The sequence below is a fragment of the Elephas maximus genome, chromosome 9 (assembly GCF_024166365.1).
Source record: "Elephas maximus indicus isolate mEleMax1 chromosome 9, mEleMax1 primary haplotype, whole genome shotgun sequence".
Taxonomy (NCBI): domain Eukaryota; kingdom Metazoa; phylum Chordata; class Mammalia; order Proboscidea; family Elephantidae; genus Elephas; species Elephas maximus.
Genome location: NC_064827.1, coordinates 16,721,013 through 16,738,396, shown reverse-complemented (window position 1 = coordinate 16,738,396; position 17,384 = coordinate 16,721,013). Strand labels below are relative to the sequence as shown.

General features: G+C 40.7%; 1 protein-coding gene across 1 annotated transcript in view; it reads right to left on the bottom strand.

Annotated features, from left to right (window-relative positions):
* KDM4C (lysine demethylase 4C) overlaps positions 1 to 17,384 on the bottom strand; it is a 384,820-nt gene that overhangs the window by 166,682 nt on the left and 200,754 nt on the right. Inside the window, exons 12-13 of the mRNA XM_049896778.1 lie at positions 16,501 to 16,609; positions 319 to 500 (exon numbers count right to left, since the gene is read on the bottom strand). Of these exons, the coding sequence (XP_049752735.1) occupies positions 319 to 500; positions 16,501 to 16,609 (291 nt within the window). The remainder of the gene's footprint in view (positions 1 to 318; positions 501 to 16,500; positions 16,610 to 17,384) is intronic.

The following is a 17,384-nucleotide window of genomic DNA, read 5'->3' as shown; positions in this document are numbered from 1 at the left end:
CTCTTTGTAAGTTTCTACTGTTAAGTTTTATGTTCTGTTTCTTGGTGAAAGGAGTAGGAAGAAAGGTTGGAATTGCCCCTTTCCTTAAATAAACTAGGACATTCAAAAATAACAAGTACTGTCAGAGAACTGTCATCTCCCAAGCAGCACTTAGAAATTCTGTTTGTTTTCCTATGAAGGCTGTTACCTACAGGAGTATTAATATCTTCCTTTCTTCTGTGCATGCTAACCCTACAGTGATTCCCCGGTGATCGCTGGGATTTACAGGCACACAGAAGTGTAGCAGTAAAGAGAAACCTTGTCAGACCCCCACCTTACCTTGTAGTAGGGCATGAGTAGAGTACAGATAGCGCAGTGTGGTGCCATTTTGGCTACGGCTGCATTGTATTCTTGCTCAGCCACAAAGTTTGGGGGCTTTGTCTGCCAAATGTGGACCAGAGGCTTTGCCCAAGACTCTGTTTCTTCCACTTCTTCCTCAGTTGAGGGCACCTCAGGCAACTCTTAAGAGAAAGAGCATGAAAATCCAGTGAGCAGGGGCCCAGGAAGAACAACACTATAAAAGAAGCAAACATTCCAAGGTGCTTGATGCCAGAGAGCAAACATATTTTAAATGTCTCCCAAATACAACCTGAGAGAAATGGAACAAATGAAATTTGCTTCTCATTCTCCTCAAGATTCAGGGATCCACAGTCCAATCTCATTGTGTATGGGGTCGCCGTGAGTCAGGGTTTGGCTTCACAGCAGCTAACGACAATCTGACCTTAAGTGTAAACTGGCTCTGCCAGAGAACCCCTGCAATACACAATAGAGCTCTTACTGTGGGAGACGTGAAGGAGAAGTTTACCAAACCCACTGCCCTCAGGTTGATTCCGACTCAGAGCAACCCTGTAGTAGAACTGCCCCACAGGGTTTCCAAGGAGTGGCTGCAACTTCAAACTGCCAACCTTTTGGTTAGCAGCTATAGTGTTAACCAGGAACTTTAAATGCTATCAGGCCTTTGACTCATAGGGTAATATCTGCTGCAATTAGCTATAAATAGCTGTTGCTACATATTGGCTCACAAAAAATTTATCTTATCACTTGGTTTATTAGAAAAGAATGAAACTTACAACAAAATGTAGTCACTTGGGTTTCAGTATGAGGTTGACCCATACGAGATTGCCATTACTGAGGTCAAGAAAAGCTTAAACATTGGCGATTTCATATGGTCCAGTGTAATATATTGGTTGCTGTTGTTAGGTTTTTATGTACAACAGACCACAACGCTGGCCGATTCTGTGCCATCTTCATAATCGTTACTATATTTGATCCCATTGTGAAGCCACTATGTCAACCCATGGTGTTGAGGGTCTTCCTCTTTTTCGCTAACCCTCTGTTTTACAAAGCATTATGTCCTTCACTAGGAACCTAGCAATCTTAAGGAACTGGCCAGTGAAAACCTTATGAATACACTGGTAAATACCCAATATTCCAAGATACTCATATCCCTTGGGTTGGTTACAAGTTAGTGTGGAATGGTCTCAGATTTTTTCAGGGGTGGCAGAATACTTTTTAGGTCCTAAAAGTCTAGAGATAATGAGAAAGAACTAAGTGGGTAGCTGGAAGTAGACCGAGCTGCACTAGGGCCCTCCACTTCCACTTTCACCAAAAGCTTAGCCTAGGGTGGCCAGTGACATATGGCTTGTTTTCGAACCTTCTCAACATCGCCCTTCCCCACAGACGAAGTCTTCCTGCAGCCCAAAGAGCATCCTTTTTCTGCTTGGATGTTCTCTAGGCCAGAGTAGCACTGAACGCCATCACTGTGCACTTCTGTAAATGAAAATGTAGCATGGCAGCAACCCCGTGCAGCATAAAGAACAAGAGCTGGCAGTCGAGAGACCTAGCTTTGGATTCAATCCCTTTGGTTTAGAAAGACTGCAGGAAACCCAGAAACCCTGGTGGCGTAGTGGTTAAGTGCTACTGCTGCTAACCAAAGGGTCAGCAGTTCAAATCCACCAGGCGCTCCTTGGAAACTCTATGGGGCAGTTCTACTCTGTTGTAGTGGGTCACTATGAGTCGGAATCGACTCGACAGCAGTGGGTTTGGTTTTTTGGTAGGAAACTCTGGTGGCACAGTGGTTAAGAGTTATGGCTGCTAACCAAAGGATCGGCAGTTCGAATCTACCAGGAACTCCTTGGAGCAGTTCTACTCTGTACTATAGGATCACTATGAGTGGGAATTGACTCAATGGCAACAGGCTTTTGTTTTTGTTTTTTAAGCCTTGGGTAGAGCCCGGGTGATGCAGTGGTTAAAGTGATTGACTACAAACTGAAAGGTAGGCAGTTCAAAACCACCAGTGGCTCTGTGGGAGAAAGATGTGGCAGTCTGCTTCTGTAGAGATTTACCAGCCTCGGAAACCCTATGGGGTCACTATGAGTTGGCTGTGGGTTTTTCTGGGCTGGTTTTTAGCCTTGGGTAAGACATGTTCTCATAATTATCTTCCTCCCCTGCCTCTTTTTTTTTTTTCTTTAGTAGATATAAAAATTATTTGTAAAGTACTCAAGTACTTTGTAAATTCTAAAGTGATATATAAATAGATGTATTATTATTTAAAATCCATACAATTGTCTCCTTATTTTCATTTGATCTGTTTCTCATTAGATGCTACAATATTTTATTAGGGTAAGAAGGATTTTACTCAATCATACTGGTGGGTATCCAGTATTCCAAGATACTCATACCCCTTGGGTCATTATGGTCATTCTGATTTCCAGTTAGCTTTAAAAGTGAAAAATATTGGAACTTTCTCGATTTTAAATATTTTGTCCTCCTGTAATTTCCTCAACAAATTCTTCATTCTTCTCCCATGTCCCAGAAAACGTGCTTACCCTTGAATCAGGACATTGTTCAAGCACAGACTTAAATATTACACTGACCCTGGCTAGTGCCTTTTCCAGTTTCACAGCATTTATATAACTAGAAGCCCCAATCCTTTAGGGAACCAAGAAGGGGTTTGGGGTTTTGTTTTGTTTGGGGGCTTTTTTTGGTTTGGGTCTTTTTTTTTCCTTTTGGTGGTGGGGGAGGTAGGAGGACCCTTAGGATATCCTGGCCGTCTCCTTACCACATGATTCCAAAACAAAACTCTCTTTTTTGCCCCCAAGAGCCTCCTTCTACTCTTCTTCCTGCTTCCTTTTCAGTGTACTTTCAGCCATTTCCTTAAATTAAAATATATATGCATATACTTTGTATCTTTCAATATACAGAAGAGAGAAAAAAAAATTTTTTTTTCCTTTTGTGACTTTTACGTTTTGATCATCTGGCATCACTATGCCTAGAATTCTCTCTCCTCCCTTCCCTCCCCTTCAGCTACAGTTGAGTAATGAACCTTTACAGGTTTCACTAGAATCCCACTGGTATATAATTACCTCACACCATGATGCCTTTTGTAACATGTTGTGGAATGAAAATAGACCATACTGTTTTATAGAGTGTTAGATTCTTAGAAAATCAAATTAGTTCTCACAATATCCTAGTCAAAAGAGAGGGCAGGGGGCAGATAGTATTAAACCTACAGAGAACGTGGACACTGCAGGCATTTAATGAACACCGATGTTTTTATTACTATAATCATGGAATCACTTGTTGGTAAACCAGCAAGCACATCAACAATCAAGAGACTGTGCATAGCTCAGAGTCTCATTCTCAACACCACAGTTTGCTGAAGAAATATGAGAGATTCTGGGAAACAAAAGATCCCTGGTTATAAGTGCATTAAAGTTTAGCAAACCTGGGAAAACGCTGCCAGCCATCAAACCACTTTCTTTCCTAACGACAGTGAAAGCTGGAACTTGACAGGCCTGCCTTGTTCTTCCAGGTCTTGCAAGTTTTCCCCCTTTGACAGGCTGCAGTCTTACCATTTTTCCTATGGCTCTCTGTTAGCAGAAAATATTTTTGTTTTCCTTCTCTGACACGTTTCCGCCTTACACAGGTTCCAGCTTTCACAGACTTAACGTAGGTTCTCAACAAGAACAAAGAAGTGCTCATGTTACTTGTAGGTAAAATTACGTAGATAAAATCACAGCAGTTAGCCACTCACAGCCAAGGTGCTTACAACTCCCAGCACCTCGCCCCAACATACCTTAAAATCATCTCCAAAACTATCCTTTTGCTTGCTATTCAAACCGCAACCACTGTCATAGATTGAATTCTGTCCCCCAAAAATATGCATCAACTTGGCTAGGGGCAAGATTGAGGACAGGACCTTCCCCCAGAGCCAAGAGGGAGAGAAAGCCTTCCCCTGGAGCTGGTGTCCTGAATTTGGCCTTCTAGCTTCCTAAACTGTGAAAGAATAAACTTGTGTGCTAAAGCCATCCACCTGTGGTATTACTGTTATAGCAGCACTAGATAACTAAGGTACTCACCCTCTCCTCAGGGCCATAAGCCACTCTGTTCTTAAACAGACCAATTCATCAGTTTCATAGGATTATTAGGTCTCTTTCTTGCTGTCAATGTTTATGCTATAAAGTCTGGGATTCAGTGCCACAACTGTCGGAGAGGTATCGAGAGAGAGAGACTCAATCGTACAGGTCATGTGATGAGGAAGAGGAGCCGCCTAAAAAGCTGGCAGCTAGGAGAGTCCTAAAAAATTTGCAGTTCTAAAAAGAAAGTCAGGTTGCCGCAATTCTTAAAGTTGTTTAGAAAATCTTCCAAAGATTTCTACTCATGCTAACTTGCGGTACTCTCTATTATTTACAGAGCAACTTATTTCCACAAATTGCTAAAGTTTCCCAAGGTGTGGAGGGGCCCCATTGGTCACAGAGGTTGTATAGATACACAGTTAGCAATTGTGTGGATATACAGTTTTTATTTTAATGATTAAATATTTCTTTCGGGTTGCTTTCTACATAAAGCAACTTAACATTTTTTTAAGAAAAAAAGTGTATATATGGCTTATGTAAGTAAAAAGTCAAATTAAAAAAAAAAATATATATATAAAAGTATTAGTTCAGGTGACAGAAAGTTTAAATCTATGACAACAAATTTCACAGGAAAACAATATAATAAATTTGGCAAAAACTATAATGAAGTTTTTCTCTGTGGCCTAGAACAATGGTTATTAAATTATCCTGAGGTAACCACAGCTACAGGGGTAGAACTCTGATCCACCTCTGTTATAGTAAACACATTTATCTGTTGTCTATACCAGAAATCCTCCAAGTGCCACAGGGAAAAAAGCATGAGCTCTGGAACTGAGATGGAACTAAAATAATGGTTCACCCATGCAACTGGTATAATCTTAAAGTACCTTCGTCTGCAAAATGAGTACATGATTACCTAAATTACAGGATTTTTAAGCAGGTCGTGTGAGATGCCAGCCATTAAGCTGCTACTTATTGCTATGCACCTCCTAAGCCTTCAACAGATGAAGGTATTCCCCTCTGGTCTCCAGCATAACCTTTGCAAAGGTCACCCAGAAAATGGCTTGCAATGTAAGCCTTAAACACGAAACTTTTAGAATAACAATACTTCTTAAAAATCATCTACATGAGATCAAATGGTCAATAATTACTTTAAAACAAAGATGAGAATGTAAGGGGAAAGGGAAACTAGATGCCTAGAATCGGAACCACCAGAGTGGAAATAATGAGAATGTTTACGCACTGTAAAGAAAGTAACCAATGTCACTGAACAACTCCTTTATAAACTGTCGAACTGAAACCTAAACTGCTGTGTAAACCTTCACCAGAAACACAGTTAGATATTTTTTAAATAATTATAATAACAATAATACAGACTAGAATAGTAAGAGCCGACCTAGACAGATAGCCCAGTTATCTCATATATATGCATATATATGTGTGTGTGTATGTATATAAATATAAATGTATATTTGCATCAAAAGATATATCTTTTCAGAGGAAAAAGTATCTTTATTCCCCCCTTCAGTCAAAAATATCACTGAAGAATTGTTTACAGTAATAAAAAAAGATTAGAACTAAGTGTTCATTAAGAAAGATACTAATAAATTAAGGTATGGCCATAGTATGCACGCATAAGAGTAGGTGCTTTTGAGGACTATTAATGAAATACAATATAGTATGAATATATGTATTATATAACAATATTAAATCAATATTACAGTATAATGAAAAATCAGAGTATAACACTGTACATAAAGAATGATGTCACATCTATAAAAACATATTTGAAAGTGTGAAACAGAAGAAAGAAGATTTGCAAGTTTTTATAATTATAAAAATATGCAACCTTTAAAACTGAATAAAAAAATTCTGCCATCAGGCTAATATTAGGTGGGTACTATGAACTGGGGGAAGCCTTCATTTGCGAGCAGGCTTATATTAGATTTATTCACTCAGTACAGTCTCTTTGAACAAATTTTGATTGTGCAATGTAAGTGGATTTCTCCAAAGGAGAGGATTGGGGCCATTTGTGGAGCGGTCGCTGCCAGGTCTTACTTAGAACCAGCAGATGGGCAAAGTCATCAACTCTACTACAGGACGCTTTCTCTTTGCCAATCGCCACCGTGAGTCTGCTGCTTGGGGTTATGTTCCAGTGACGTGCTTTGGCTGGTACAGCATCACACTCGGCTATGAAGCACGCAGCAGCATCTGTTACCTTTCAGGTACGTGGGCAAAATCTCAGGCCTGGGAGGCATTATGTAAGGTTCCAAATGTCCTGGAGGAAATTGGCCTGTGAGTGTGTGTTTGTGTGTGGGGGTGGGGGGAGGGAGAAGGGAGGAGGTCATCAGGAACAAGCGGCTCAAAAGAGAGAAAAGAAGTTTCAACTTGGGAACTTTATTTTTCCTAAAGATTCTTTGAATTGCTATCAAAAGTTATAAATTTCCAACAGAGAAAAATGACAAGAGTTTTAGATACAATTTTACTGGGAAATGGTGGCTTTGAGGGAAAATAAAATTCTTAATTACAGTTCCCTTAAAATGTTAATGTAATAATGGATGCAGCCCATGGGTGGTGCAAATAGTTAAGTGCTCAACTACTAGCCAAGAGGTTGGCAGGTCGAATAGCTCAGCAGGAGAAAGGCCTGGCAATCTGCTTCAGTAAAGATTAAGCCCATTGCCTTCGAGTCAATTCCAACTCATAGCGACCCTACAGGAAACCCTGTGGGCAGTTCTACTCTGTCACACAGGGTCACTATGAGTCAAAAATCAACTCAATGGCACCCAATAATAACAGCATGTCACGCCATCCGATAGATGCTGGAAATCAGTAAATAATAAGAGTCCCTTGCCTTGCAGGAGTTCAAAACTCCCCATGAGTGAACCTTCCAGTTTTGTAAGATATTTAATCAACAGCATTTAGAACACAAAGTCAAAAAATGGCTAAACAACAAACTTCCCGCACATGGCGACCCACCTGCAAAACAAGTTCCCGTCAGCTGTGTAAAGGACGGCAAGCTCCTTAGATATTTTAACCTAAGAACCAACAGGGCACTGTTATCACCTGGAAGATCACATAAAACAGCTGCTAAAGAGACTCAGTGAAGCACTCCAACCAGGTGCCCATGATGCCAACTGCTAGGGAAAGGGGGACACACACTAGTCAAGGGAAAGGACATCCAAACGTGTCAGGGGGTCCTCCTTGCTCTGCCACTTACGCTGTACCAGGCACAGGCCCTCCTCTGTACTCACTGATCTCTCCCAGGGAGATGCCTGGCCCAGATCCCAGCCTACTGAGCCTGAGGGCATTATACAGTAAATTTCCTCAAGAAAAGACCTTAACAACTACGGAAATATTTGAATAATATGCAAACACTCAAATATTATAGCAAACTTTTTCCTCATTTTTTTTTAGCACAACAAATATCTCTGCAATTTCAGATCTTAAAAACCCTTCTTCAATACAAAACAAATCAAAGAACATGAACATGAAAACAGTGGGATATCAGTGCAGGCTTTAGAGGTCTATTTCAAGCACTGGTGGCACCGTGATTAACAGCTCGGCTGCTAACCAAAAGGCCAGCAGTTTGAACCCACCAGCAGCTCCTTGGAAACCCTATGCGGCAGCAGCTCTACTCTGTCCTATAGGGTCACTATATGTCGGAATCGGCTCCACGGCAACAGGTTTGGTTTTTTGGTTTTCGATGGGTATAAAAAAAGAGCCACTTCACCATCTCCTTGAAACCTGGAACCTAGGAACCAGAAAAGGGGAGGGAGGTAGCTCAACCTAGGATACAAATGATGATAAACTGAGCCATTTCCTAACCATTTACTAGCTGGGAGCTTGGACATGTTACTTAACCCCCAAGAGGTGAGAAGCCCCTTCCTAAAATCCATGACAAGGGTTCCCAAACACCAGCATAGAGAACGCTGCCAGCTCAGGAATAAATTTTCATTGGCCAGTGGCAAAAAAGAGAAAATGTGGTCTGCAAAGTAAGTTTATTATAAAATTAAATTTAAAAACAAATAAATATATAAACCTCACAAACTTTGCACATTTATTCTTCACCTTCGGGACTGATTTCACAAGCAAATGGTGGGAAAAAAAATGCAGAAAATGAGGTTCAAAGTATGGGATAATTCAGAGGCTTATAGGTTAAGGCCGATGTCTCCAGGGAAAGGAGGTTATGAACGGTTTTAAGGAGGCGTAAGGCAATTTATTAAAGTGGAATTGTATGAAACTGCAATTTTCATAAGTTAAAAAAAAAAAGGTCAAATATTGGCAATCTCATACATTTGAACCTAATACAATAATTTATTTTTCTAAGGAATGGAATGAGCTATGCAATTGTAGTATCAAAAGCTGTTCCCTTCAATGTTTCTTGCCAGAAGAACGAGTCATGCATGAAGGCACAAGAATCAAAGTCTCGACTATCATTTTACAATCCCAAAGCTGTCAGCACATTCAGACACCTGATCATAAGACTTCGGGCCAACCATGGTTTAGGAAGGTTTCAGGATGGACTGTGAAAAGTTCGGAACACAGCCATGTAACACAGGAAGTTAGCATTTTTTTCCCCCTCTAATTCAATCAAAATCTGACCAAGCCACTAGCATAATAAGAGCAAGGTGTTTCTGATTTTTATTTCCTATATTACAGTAACAGGCAATGCTACCCGGGCTTCCAATGGAATTTACCGATGGAGAAATCAAGCTAAACTGAGAAGGCCTGACTTATTACACGGTAAGTGCTAGCTAATATATCCACTTGATCTGAGTGCCAACGCCCTTGCACATTTTATGTCCACATAACACGGGACAACATTGGCTGTGGCCTATCAACAAACACTCCAAACTAATCTACTTAGTAATCTGCTGAACTGGCTGTTTTATTGCTTAAACAGACAGAAATTTAACTGTGCTTATTATGAAAGGAAAGCATTACCTCCAGCTAATAAGAACTGATTCAACAAAGAGAAGCCGTCATTATGTAAAAATTAATAACATTCGGAGCATGACATGCTGCAGTCATAAAGCAGTGTCTGTGTTTCAAAACTGACAGAGAAAGCGACTTTGTAAGAAGGGGAACCACCGGTGCTGAAGGATGTTCCTATATGTCACGCTTCCCCTTTTCCAGGAAAGGCTAGCATGGGCCAAGGGCTAACTAGGATCCCCTCCTACTGTATTTACACGGCGTCAAAGAAATTTACAGTTTCAATGGAACTTTGGGATCACTAATCCAACCATTTCCTCTTGCAGATGAATAAACTGCGCCATAGAGAGACTGCATGACTCCGTTTCCCAAGGCTGGACAGCGCTAATGGCCAAGGAGATACTGCAAGCCAGATCTCAACCATAAACAGGGAGTCATGTGCCCATTACTATTTGAAAAGAACAAACAAATGGGTGTTTTTAATATTTAAAATAATATTTGTGTTTAATAATTGAAATGGCATTTGTAAAGTTCAGATTAATAAAAGACATCATTATTATATTTGCTCAACATATTCTCTTTAATAAATTCTTGAAATAAAAGAAGTAAAAATTAAGACTGGCAAATCTGTACCAAAGCTGTTAGAAGAGAGAAAAAGAGTCATTATGGCATGCCCAGGGCAAAACAAAATAAAACAAAAAACCCAAACCGGTTGCCTTTGAGTTGATTCTGACTTATAGCAACCCTGTAGGATAGAGCAGAACTGCCCCACAGGGTTTACAAAGAGTGGCTGGTGGATTCAAACTGTCAACCCTTTGGTTTGTAGCTGTAGCTTTTAACCACTGCACCACCAAGGGCCCCAAGAGCAGGAAGGCATAATTTCTCCCAAAATCATCTGTGTACCAAAGGTGAACTAAAACCACCAATTCTAAATAATGTTCTTTTTTTTGAGGGACAACTGCAAAGGGCACCCGGACTGTACTGGTAGCGCTCCCAATGGTGGGGGCATCTTCAGTAGCTGAATGAGACCAGGTAAAGTATGCAGGAAACACCACAGGAAGACGCAGGCAATCAATCCCAGAAGAAAACAAAAATCTCTAGTACTGTAAGGTGAAATCACAGGGTAGTTCTAGTCTTAGAAAAAATATGCTTAGGACAGGCTTATGGGTCAACTGCCTCATAAACACCAGCACTTTTATAAAAATGAAACACTGAAAACCATTTAGGGAGCTGACTTCTGTCAGTTGAATTGCTGAGATTTCACTTAAATGTAAACATTTTACTCTTCAGAACAACTGACAATCTAAGTTAAATGCGTTAAATAATGGTCAAACACCAAGAATAATTTCTAATTAAAGCAGCAGTTTCCATCTCTTCCATCTGTATATTTAAATTTTTAATCCATTACTAAATGAATTATAATATTAATGCAGGCAGACTTTCCAAAAGATAAATTACTGGAACAGTGTCTGCAAGAGACTCTCGATCTATGCCTCAAGGCAGGCAGACACTGCAAAGATAGGGATCAGGGTCTAAGCTGTCTCTAATTTCAAAGAGATGCTTAACAGCTCATTACTGCACTGCACTTGCTAAACTAGTGATTTAGAAAGAGTTACTCAGACATTTCAGATCAAAGCAAATCAGAGCCATGACCAGGGCTTTCGTATGAATCTTGTCGATATTCACACTTGTAGATGGAGTCACCTCTGCACATGGGTAAGCATGCTACAGATGAGTACCTGAGTCTTTTGATCTTTCTGCATCATTATTCTAGAAATCACAGAATTATCATTGATGAGTTCTAAACACAAATGTGATCCAATGGTGATCAACCTTGTCTTAGTCATCTAGGGCTGCTATAACAGAAATACCGTAAGTGGATGGCTTTAACAAAGAGAAATTTATTCTCTCACAGTCTAGTAGGCTACAAGTCCGCATTAGGGCATTGGCTCCACCGGAAGGCTTTCTCTCTCTGTCAGCTCTGCAGGAAGGTCCTTGTCATCAATCTTCCCCCGAACTAGGAGCTTCTCTGCACAAGAACCCCAGGTCCAAAGGACACGCTCTGCTCCTGGTGCTGTTTTCTTGGTGGTATGAGGTCCCCTCTTCTCTGCCTGCTCCCCTTTCCTTTTATCTCATGTAAGATAAAAGGTGGTGCAGGCCACACCTCAGGGAAACTCCCTTTATGTTGGAATGGGGATGTGACCTTAGTTAAGGGTGTTGCAATCCCACCCTAATTCTCTTTAACATAAAATTACAATCACAAAATGGAGGACAACCACACAACACTGGGAATCATGGCCTAACCAAGTTGACACATATTTTGGGGGAACACAATTCAATCCATGACACGCCCTTTTGAAAATCTAACAGAAGCCACCTAGCACTACATTCTATTCCAGGGAACTCAAATGCCCACAAACCACCCATCAACCCGGAGGTGGGACCCCTTGATTGTTCCTGAGCAAGCACCACATTTCACACAAAAGGAATCTGAGGCCACGGAGAAGACATCCTCAAAATCAGAAACATACAGAGGACAAAGCCATGGGTTCCAATCACGGCCTATCATTCGTTCATCAACCCACCCCTGATCAGACAGCATTCAAAAAGTTGTGCAATTGCTTCTGCCTGGTTAGTTACAGGCAGCACCCACTTTAATTTTAGACTTTTGGCTTGCAAGAAGAAGTATAAATTTGATTACAGTCATTTGGTTTAAGAATTCTTGGGGAGACTTCCCCTTCTTTCCTATCACCCTTCCCCACCTACGCCCAAACCCCGCCAGGTGAGCTCTCTTGCCTCTCCCTGGGCTGTGGTCAGTTTTTTTGTTTTCTTTTGCCCCACTGTACCCACTCACTAAGGGTGTAAGAATCCACTTCTGAGTGTCTAGGAGATTCTATGCAGTTTTAGTTCATATTCCTTGGCCTCTACTCGAATCCTGACAAATTTCCCCCAAACAGCCAGGGCGCTGGCTTTCTGTTGCTATCTGGGTGGCATTTCCCTCTGAACCTCCTAGGGATTTCCCTCACTTCTTGAGATCTTGGCAATCACTCTCCTCCAGCTCTTCATCGTCACATCACAACAGCAACAACAAACACTTATTATGAGCCAAACCGTGTTCCTGGTGCTTTAGGATCTTAGTCTTTTAATATGCAACCAATTGTAATGACCTCCAGTTTCACATCATCAAAAAGCCACTGCACTGCCTCAAAGAGAAGACGAGACTCTTCTCTCTCAGCTGCACCAATGCTCCCAGAGGGGCTGGATCAAGTATCGATCCCCTTTGCTGCTCTTCTGTTGGCGGGGAGTCACAGCCCACTTTCAGTAAAGGGCTGCTCATTCACCAACAGGGAACACTGAGACTGTCATTTAAAGATGTAATTTCTCAGATGTTATAATCCTATCTGGCATACAGACCTGCTTCCACATAAGGGGTGCAAAAAGAGCCCATAGTTAGGGTAGAAAGTTCACAAACAAAGCTGGATTTATAATTGTGTGTGCCTAAGTATGGAGCAGAGCCCCAGCGGCACGGTGGTAAGAGCTATATCTGCTAACCATAAGGTCGGCAGTTTGAAACCACCAGCTGCTCCTTGGAAACCCTATGGGGCAGTTCTACTCTGTCCTATAGGGTCGCCATGAGTCAGAATCAACTCGATGGCAAAGGGTTTGGGTTTTTTTGGAGGGAGGGGCTTTAAGAATGGAGCACTAAAATCAGCTCTTCATCACTTTCTAACGATGATAATGTTCATTCATTTCCTACCACACAGGCAACTCAGACACTGAGGGAAAAGCCCAAGACATCATTCAAATGGCCGATGATCTAAGTAATTTTCTCCAGGCCACAAAATACTCTTCATCGTTAGTTTGTAAGCTTGCAGAAATATAAGAGCCAAGATTTTTTAGCCATCACAAAAATTCTGATTTTTTTCTCCTCGATTCTCAAGAATCCTCAGAGGACCCCAGGAGTTCTTAATATTTTAGAATGGAAAGTGAGACTGTTGCAAAAGCTACAAGCATCAGTGTTTCAGCAAGATGTTTAACCTCAAACCTTTGAGACAACTTCATTAAAATAATCCATTTATAAGTTCTGCAAGCTGTACAGAATGAAAGCAGAGCTGCTCTCCATGAACAAAATCTGGACCAGCTGACGATGGCCCACATCAAAATTAACCTAGGAGTATAAGGATGCGGGAGAAAGCAGCTTTCCTTGTGTGTTAGTATAACCCAGTCCCTTCAGAGAAACTACTCCAAATATTGGCCATAATAGGGAAGGGTAATCAAAATTCATGAGTAACATACGTAAGTATGAATGACATTATACAGAATTGTCCTATAAGTATCTCAACAATAAGGGAAAAACAGTTTGAGTTGGATATAATAAAGTAGGAGAAAGAAGAAACCAACATGATGATATGTTTTCATATATTCCATGACTTCTATTACTCAAATACATTTTATGACTTTTTTTTTTTTTTTTATTACTCAAAGCAATTATGGATAATATTGCAAAGAGTGGGAATTCCAGAACACTTAATTGTGCTCATGAGGAACCTATACATAGACCAAGGGGCAGTCATTCGAACAGAACAAGGGGATACGGAGTGGTTTAAAATCACAAAAGGTATACATCAGGGTTGTATCCTTTCACCATACTTATTCAATCTGTAAGCTGAGCAAATAATTCAAGAAACTGAACAATATGAAGAAGAACGTGGCATCAGGATTGAAGGAAGACTCATTAACAACCAGCAATATGTAGATGATACAACTTCACTTGCTAAAGGCAAAGAGGATTTGAAGCACATACCCATGAATGATAAAGACCAAAGACTGATTACAGCCTTCAGTATGGATTACACCTCAACATAAAGAAAACAAAAATCCGCACAACTGGTCCAATAAGCAACGTTATGATAAATGGAGAAAAGACTGAAGTTGTCAAGGATTTCATTTTACTTAGATCCACAATCAACACCCATGGAAGCAGCAGTCAGGAAATCAAACAACGTATTGTGTTGGGCAAATCTGCTGCAAAATCTCTCTTTAAAGTGTTAAAAAGCAAAGATGTCACTTTGAGGACCAAGGGGCACGTAACTCAAGCCATGGTATTTTCAATCACGTCAAGCGCATGCAAAAGCTGGACTATGAATAAGGAAGACCAAAGAGGAGTTGATGCATTCGAACTACAATGCTGGCAAAGAATACTGAATGTACCGTGAACTGCCAGAACAACAAACCTGTCTGTGAAGAAGTACAGCCAGAATGCTCCTTAGAAGCAAGGATGGCAAGACTTGATTTCACACACTTTGGACATGTTATCAAACGGACCAGTCCCTGCAGAAAGACATCATGCTTGGTAAACTGGAAAGTCAGAGACAAAGAGGAAGGCCCTCGTTGAGAAGAACTGACACAGTAGCTGAACTAAGGGGATCAAACACAGCCATGTTTGTGAGGATGGCAGAGGACTGGGCAGTGTTTCATTCTGCTGTACATAGGGTCGTTATGAGTTGGAACCAACTCAATGGCACCTAACAACATTACTTAAACCAAAATTCCACCTTGTGTTGGTCTTATAGAAACTAATATTATCCCTTCCTGGACCCTACATCTACCATTTGCTTTATAACTAAACCTGAGGTATGAAAGAAGACAGTGGGTAAAAAGAAAGACATCTGCTACATTGTCTACTCTGATATACTATTTAAACCAAACAAGAAGCTTGAACCCAAGATTCATGTTACTCTCTTGACAGCATCTGTACATACACTTGGCCTTCATTAACAATTTCCACCAGTGATGGAGAATGCCTCAAGGAAGGGCTCTTTACAGTCTCTGCCTTGAACTGATCCTTTTAAAGATGGAGAAAACAAGGCTCTCGTGAGGCTAAGAGACATTTATAAGGAAGAAAAGCTGGTCAGTGGTCTGATTTTTAATTGCAGGCAACAGAATGGTATTTTTTTAATTACCAGAAAACATGGTACATACCTACAATGGAATACACTCAGCCATAAAGAGTAATAAGTTCTGATACATGCTACAACATGGATGAATCTTAAAAACATTATGCTGAGTGAAAGAGGTCAGTCACAAAGGACAAATACTATGATTCCACTTACATGAAATATCTAGAATGCCGTTGTTGTTAAATGCCGTCAAGTTGATTCCGACTCACAACAACCCTATGTACAACAGAACCAAACACTGCCAGTCTTCCACCATTCTCACAAATGTTGCTATGTTTGAGCCCATTGTTGCTGCCACTGTGTCAATCTATCTCATTGAGGGTCTTCCTCTTTTTCGCTGACCCGCTACTTTACCAAGAATGATGTCCTTCTCCAGCAACTGGTCCCTCCTGATAACATGTCCAAAGAATATGAGATGAGTAGGAACAGGAAAATACAAATGCATAGAGACCAGAGTTTATTTGTGGTTACCAGCACATGCAGGAGGGAGGGGAAAGGAGGCCTCAATGCTGAGGGACACTGAGCTTCTGTTAGGGGTGATGGTACCATTTCGTAACAGCTAAAGGTGATGGTTGAACAACATGATGGATGTAGTCACTGAACTCCACATGTGAAGATTGCTGAATGTCAACTGTGTCGTTAAATATATCTTTACCACGATAAAATTTAAAAAAAAAAAAAAAACAGCTAGAAAAAGAGGAGAAGAGGGCAACCAAAAGTTCTACAAAATGACAAATGCTACATCCAGGAATGATGACTGGTCATCAGTGGAACTGCTTCATGTCAGGCCATCAGAGCAGTCTAGTTAAGGAGAAAGGACCTTCCACCACACACCAGGTATGGCTGTGGTTTCCTACTCAAGGCAGTTTTAATAAATTTAAAGGATCCACCTTAAAAGTAAAGGCAACGCAAAGAAACCTACAGAGTGTTAGTTCCATGATTTGACACTTCTAAAGAAGTGGTTCTCAACTTGCTCTGGAGAACCTTACAGTGAAACGTCAGGAAATAGTGATCAAAGGAAACAGGAAGACTTTTACTAGGAAATTTAGCATTTAAGATAAGAAATCTCATTTCCTTTTGTCAGTAAATTGTTTATTCCTTAACGCTATTTTTTGTACTTGGCCACATTCCTCCCTCCCAAGCACTTTTTTCCCAACAGTTTGAGACAAACAGCTACACAGAGACGGTGCTGTGAAAACTCACGAGCTCACCTTCGTCACTTGCTGCCTGTTGTTTCACGAGTGTCATCGGGGATCTCGCTGGAGGCTTACTAAGTGGATGGCGCCAACTCTTAGCAGTTTTGGTCTCTCCTTCTAGTCTCTGGTTAAAAAAAAAAGAGAGAGAAATAAAAATGGGGGTGGGGGAGCCAGAGTTAAGACTTGTTTTAAAAAATAAACAGTTAATAACAATTTATGATCACTTAATCCTGAAGAAATCTTGGCACATGTTTACCTCTTAGAGACTTAGTCTTTTTTTTTTTTCCCTAAGACCTGAAAATCAAAGAAAATAGGAAGCCATTCTATCAGTCATTTTACCGAGGTCAACTATCTTTCCACTTCATATTAAAATACTAGCTGTAGTGCAGGGCAGGCTTATCAAACTTGCAATGAACTCAGTAGATAACAAGGTGTTCGAACGTTCTTTAAAACTAACCTAAGTGCAGGAATCGACTCGACAGCAGTAAGTTTGGTTTTTGGTAAGTGCAGGATTACATATTCATAAGAATATAGGATGTGGCCTTTAGTTACCTCTCTGCTGTTCACGTATCAATATTCGATGGTGTTTTTACTTCTTCTCACAGAGAATGCAGCCCTGCCAAGCTGAGGCTGTACACCCCCTTGCATTCAAAAATCACATAGCCCTTTAGAAAGGAACCAGTACTTTTCTGTCACACGGATCAATGAGGAAGAAGGGGATCCATCCATCTATCTATCTATCTACCTACCTACCTATCTATACGTACACATACAACCAGCATACACGTTGCATTATACTTAATACCAACAAACACTGGTCAAAATTACACAAAAATGAAAAGGGCCTGGGTTAATCACAGGGTTGCTGTCTGACACCTCCGTGTGAGAACAGGAGACCC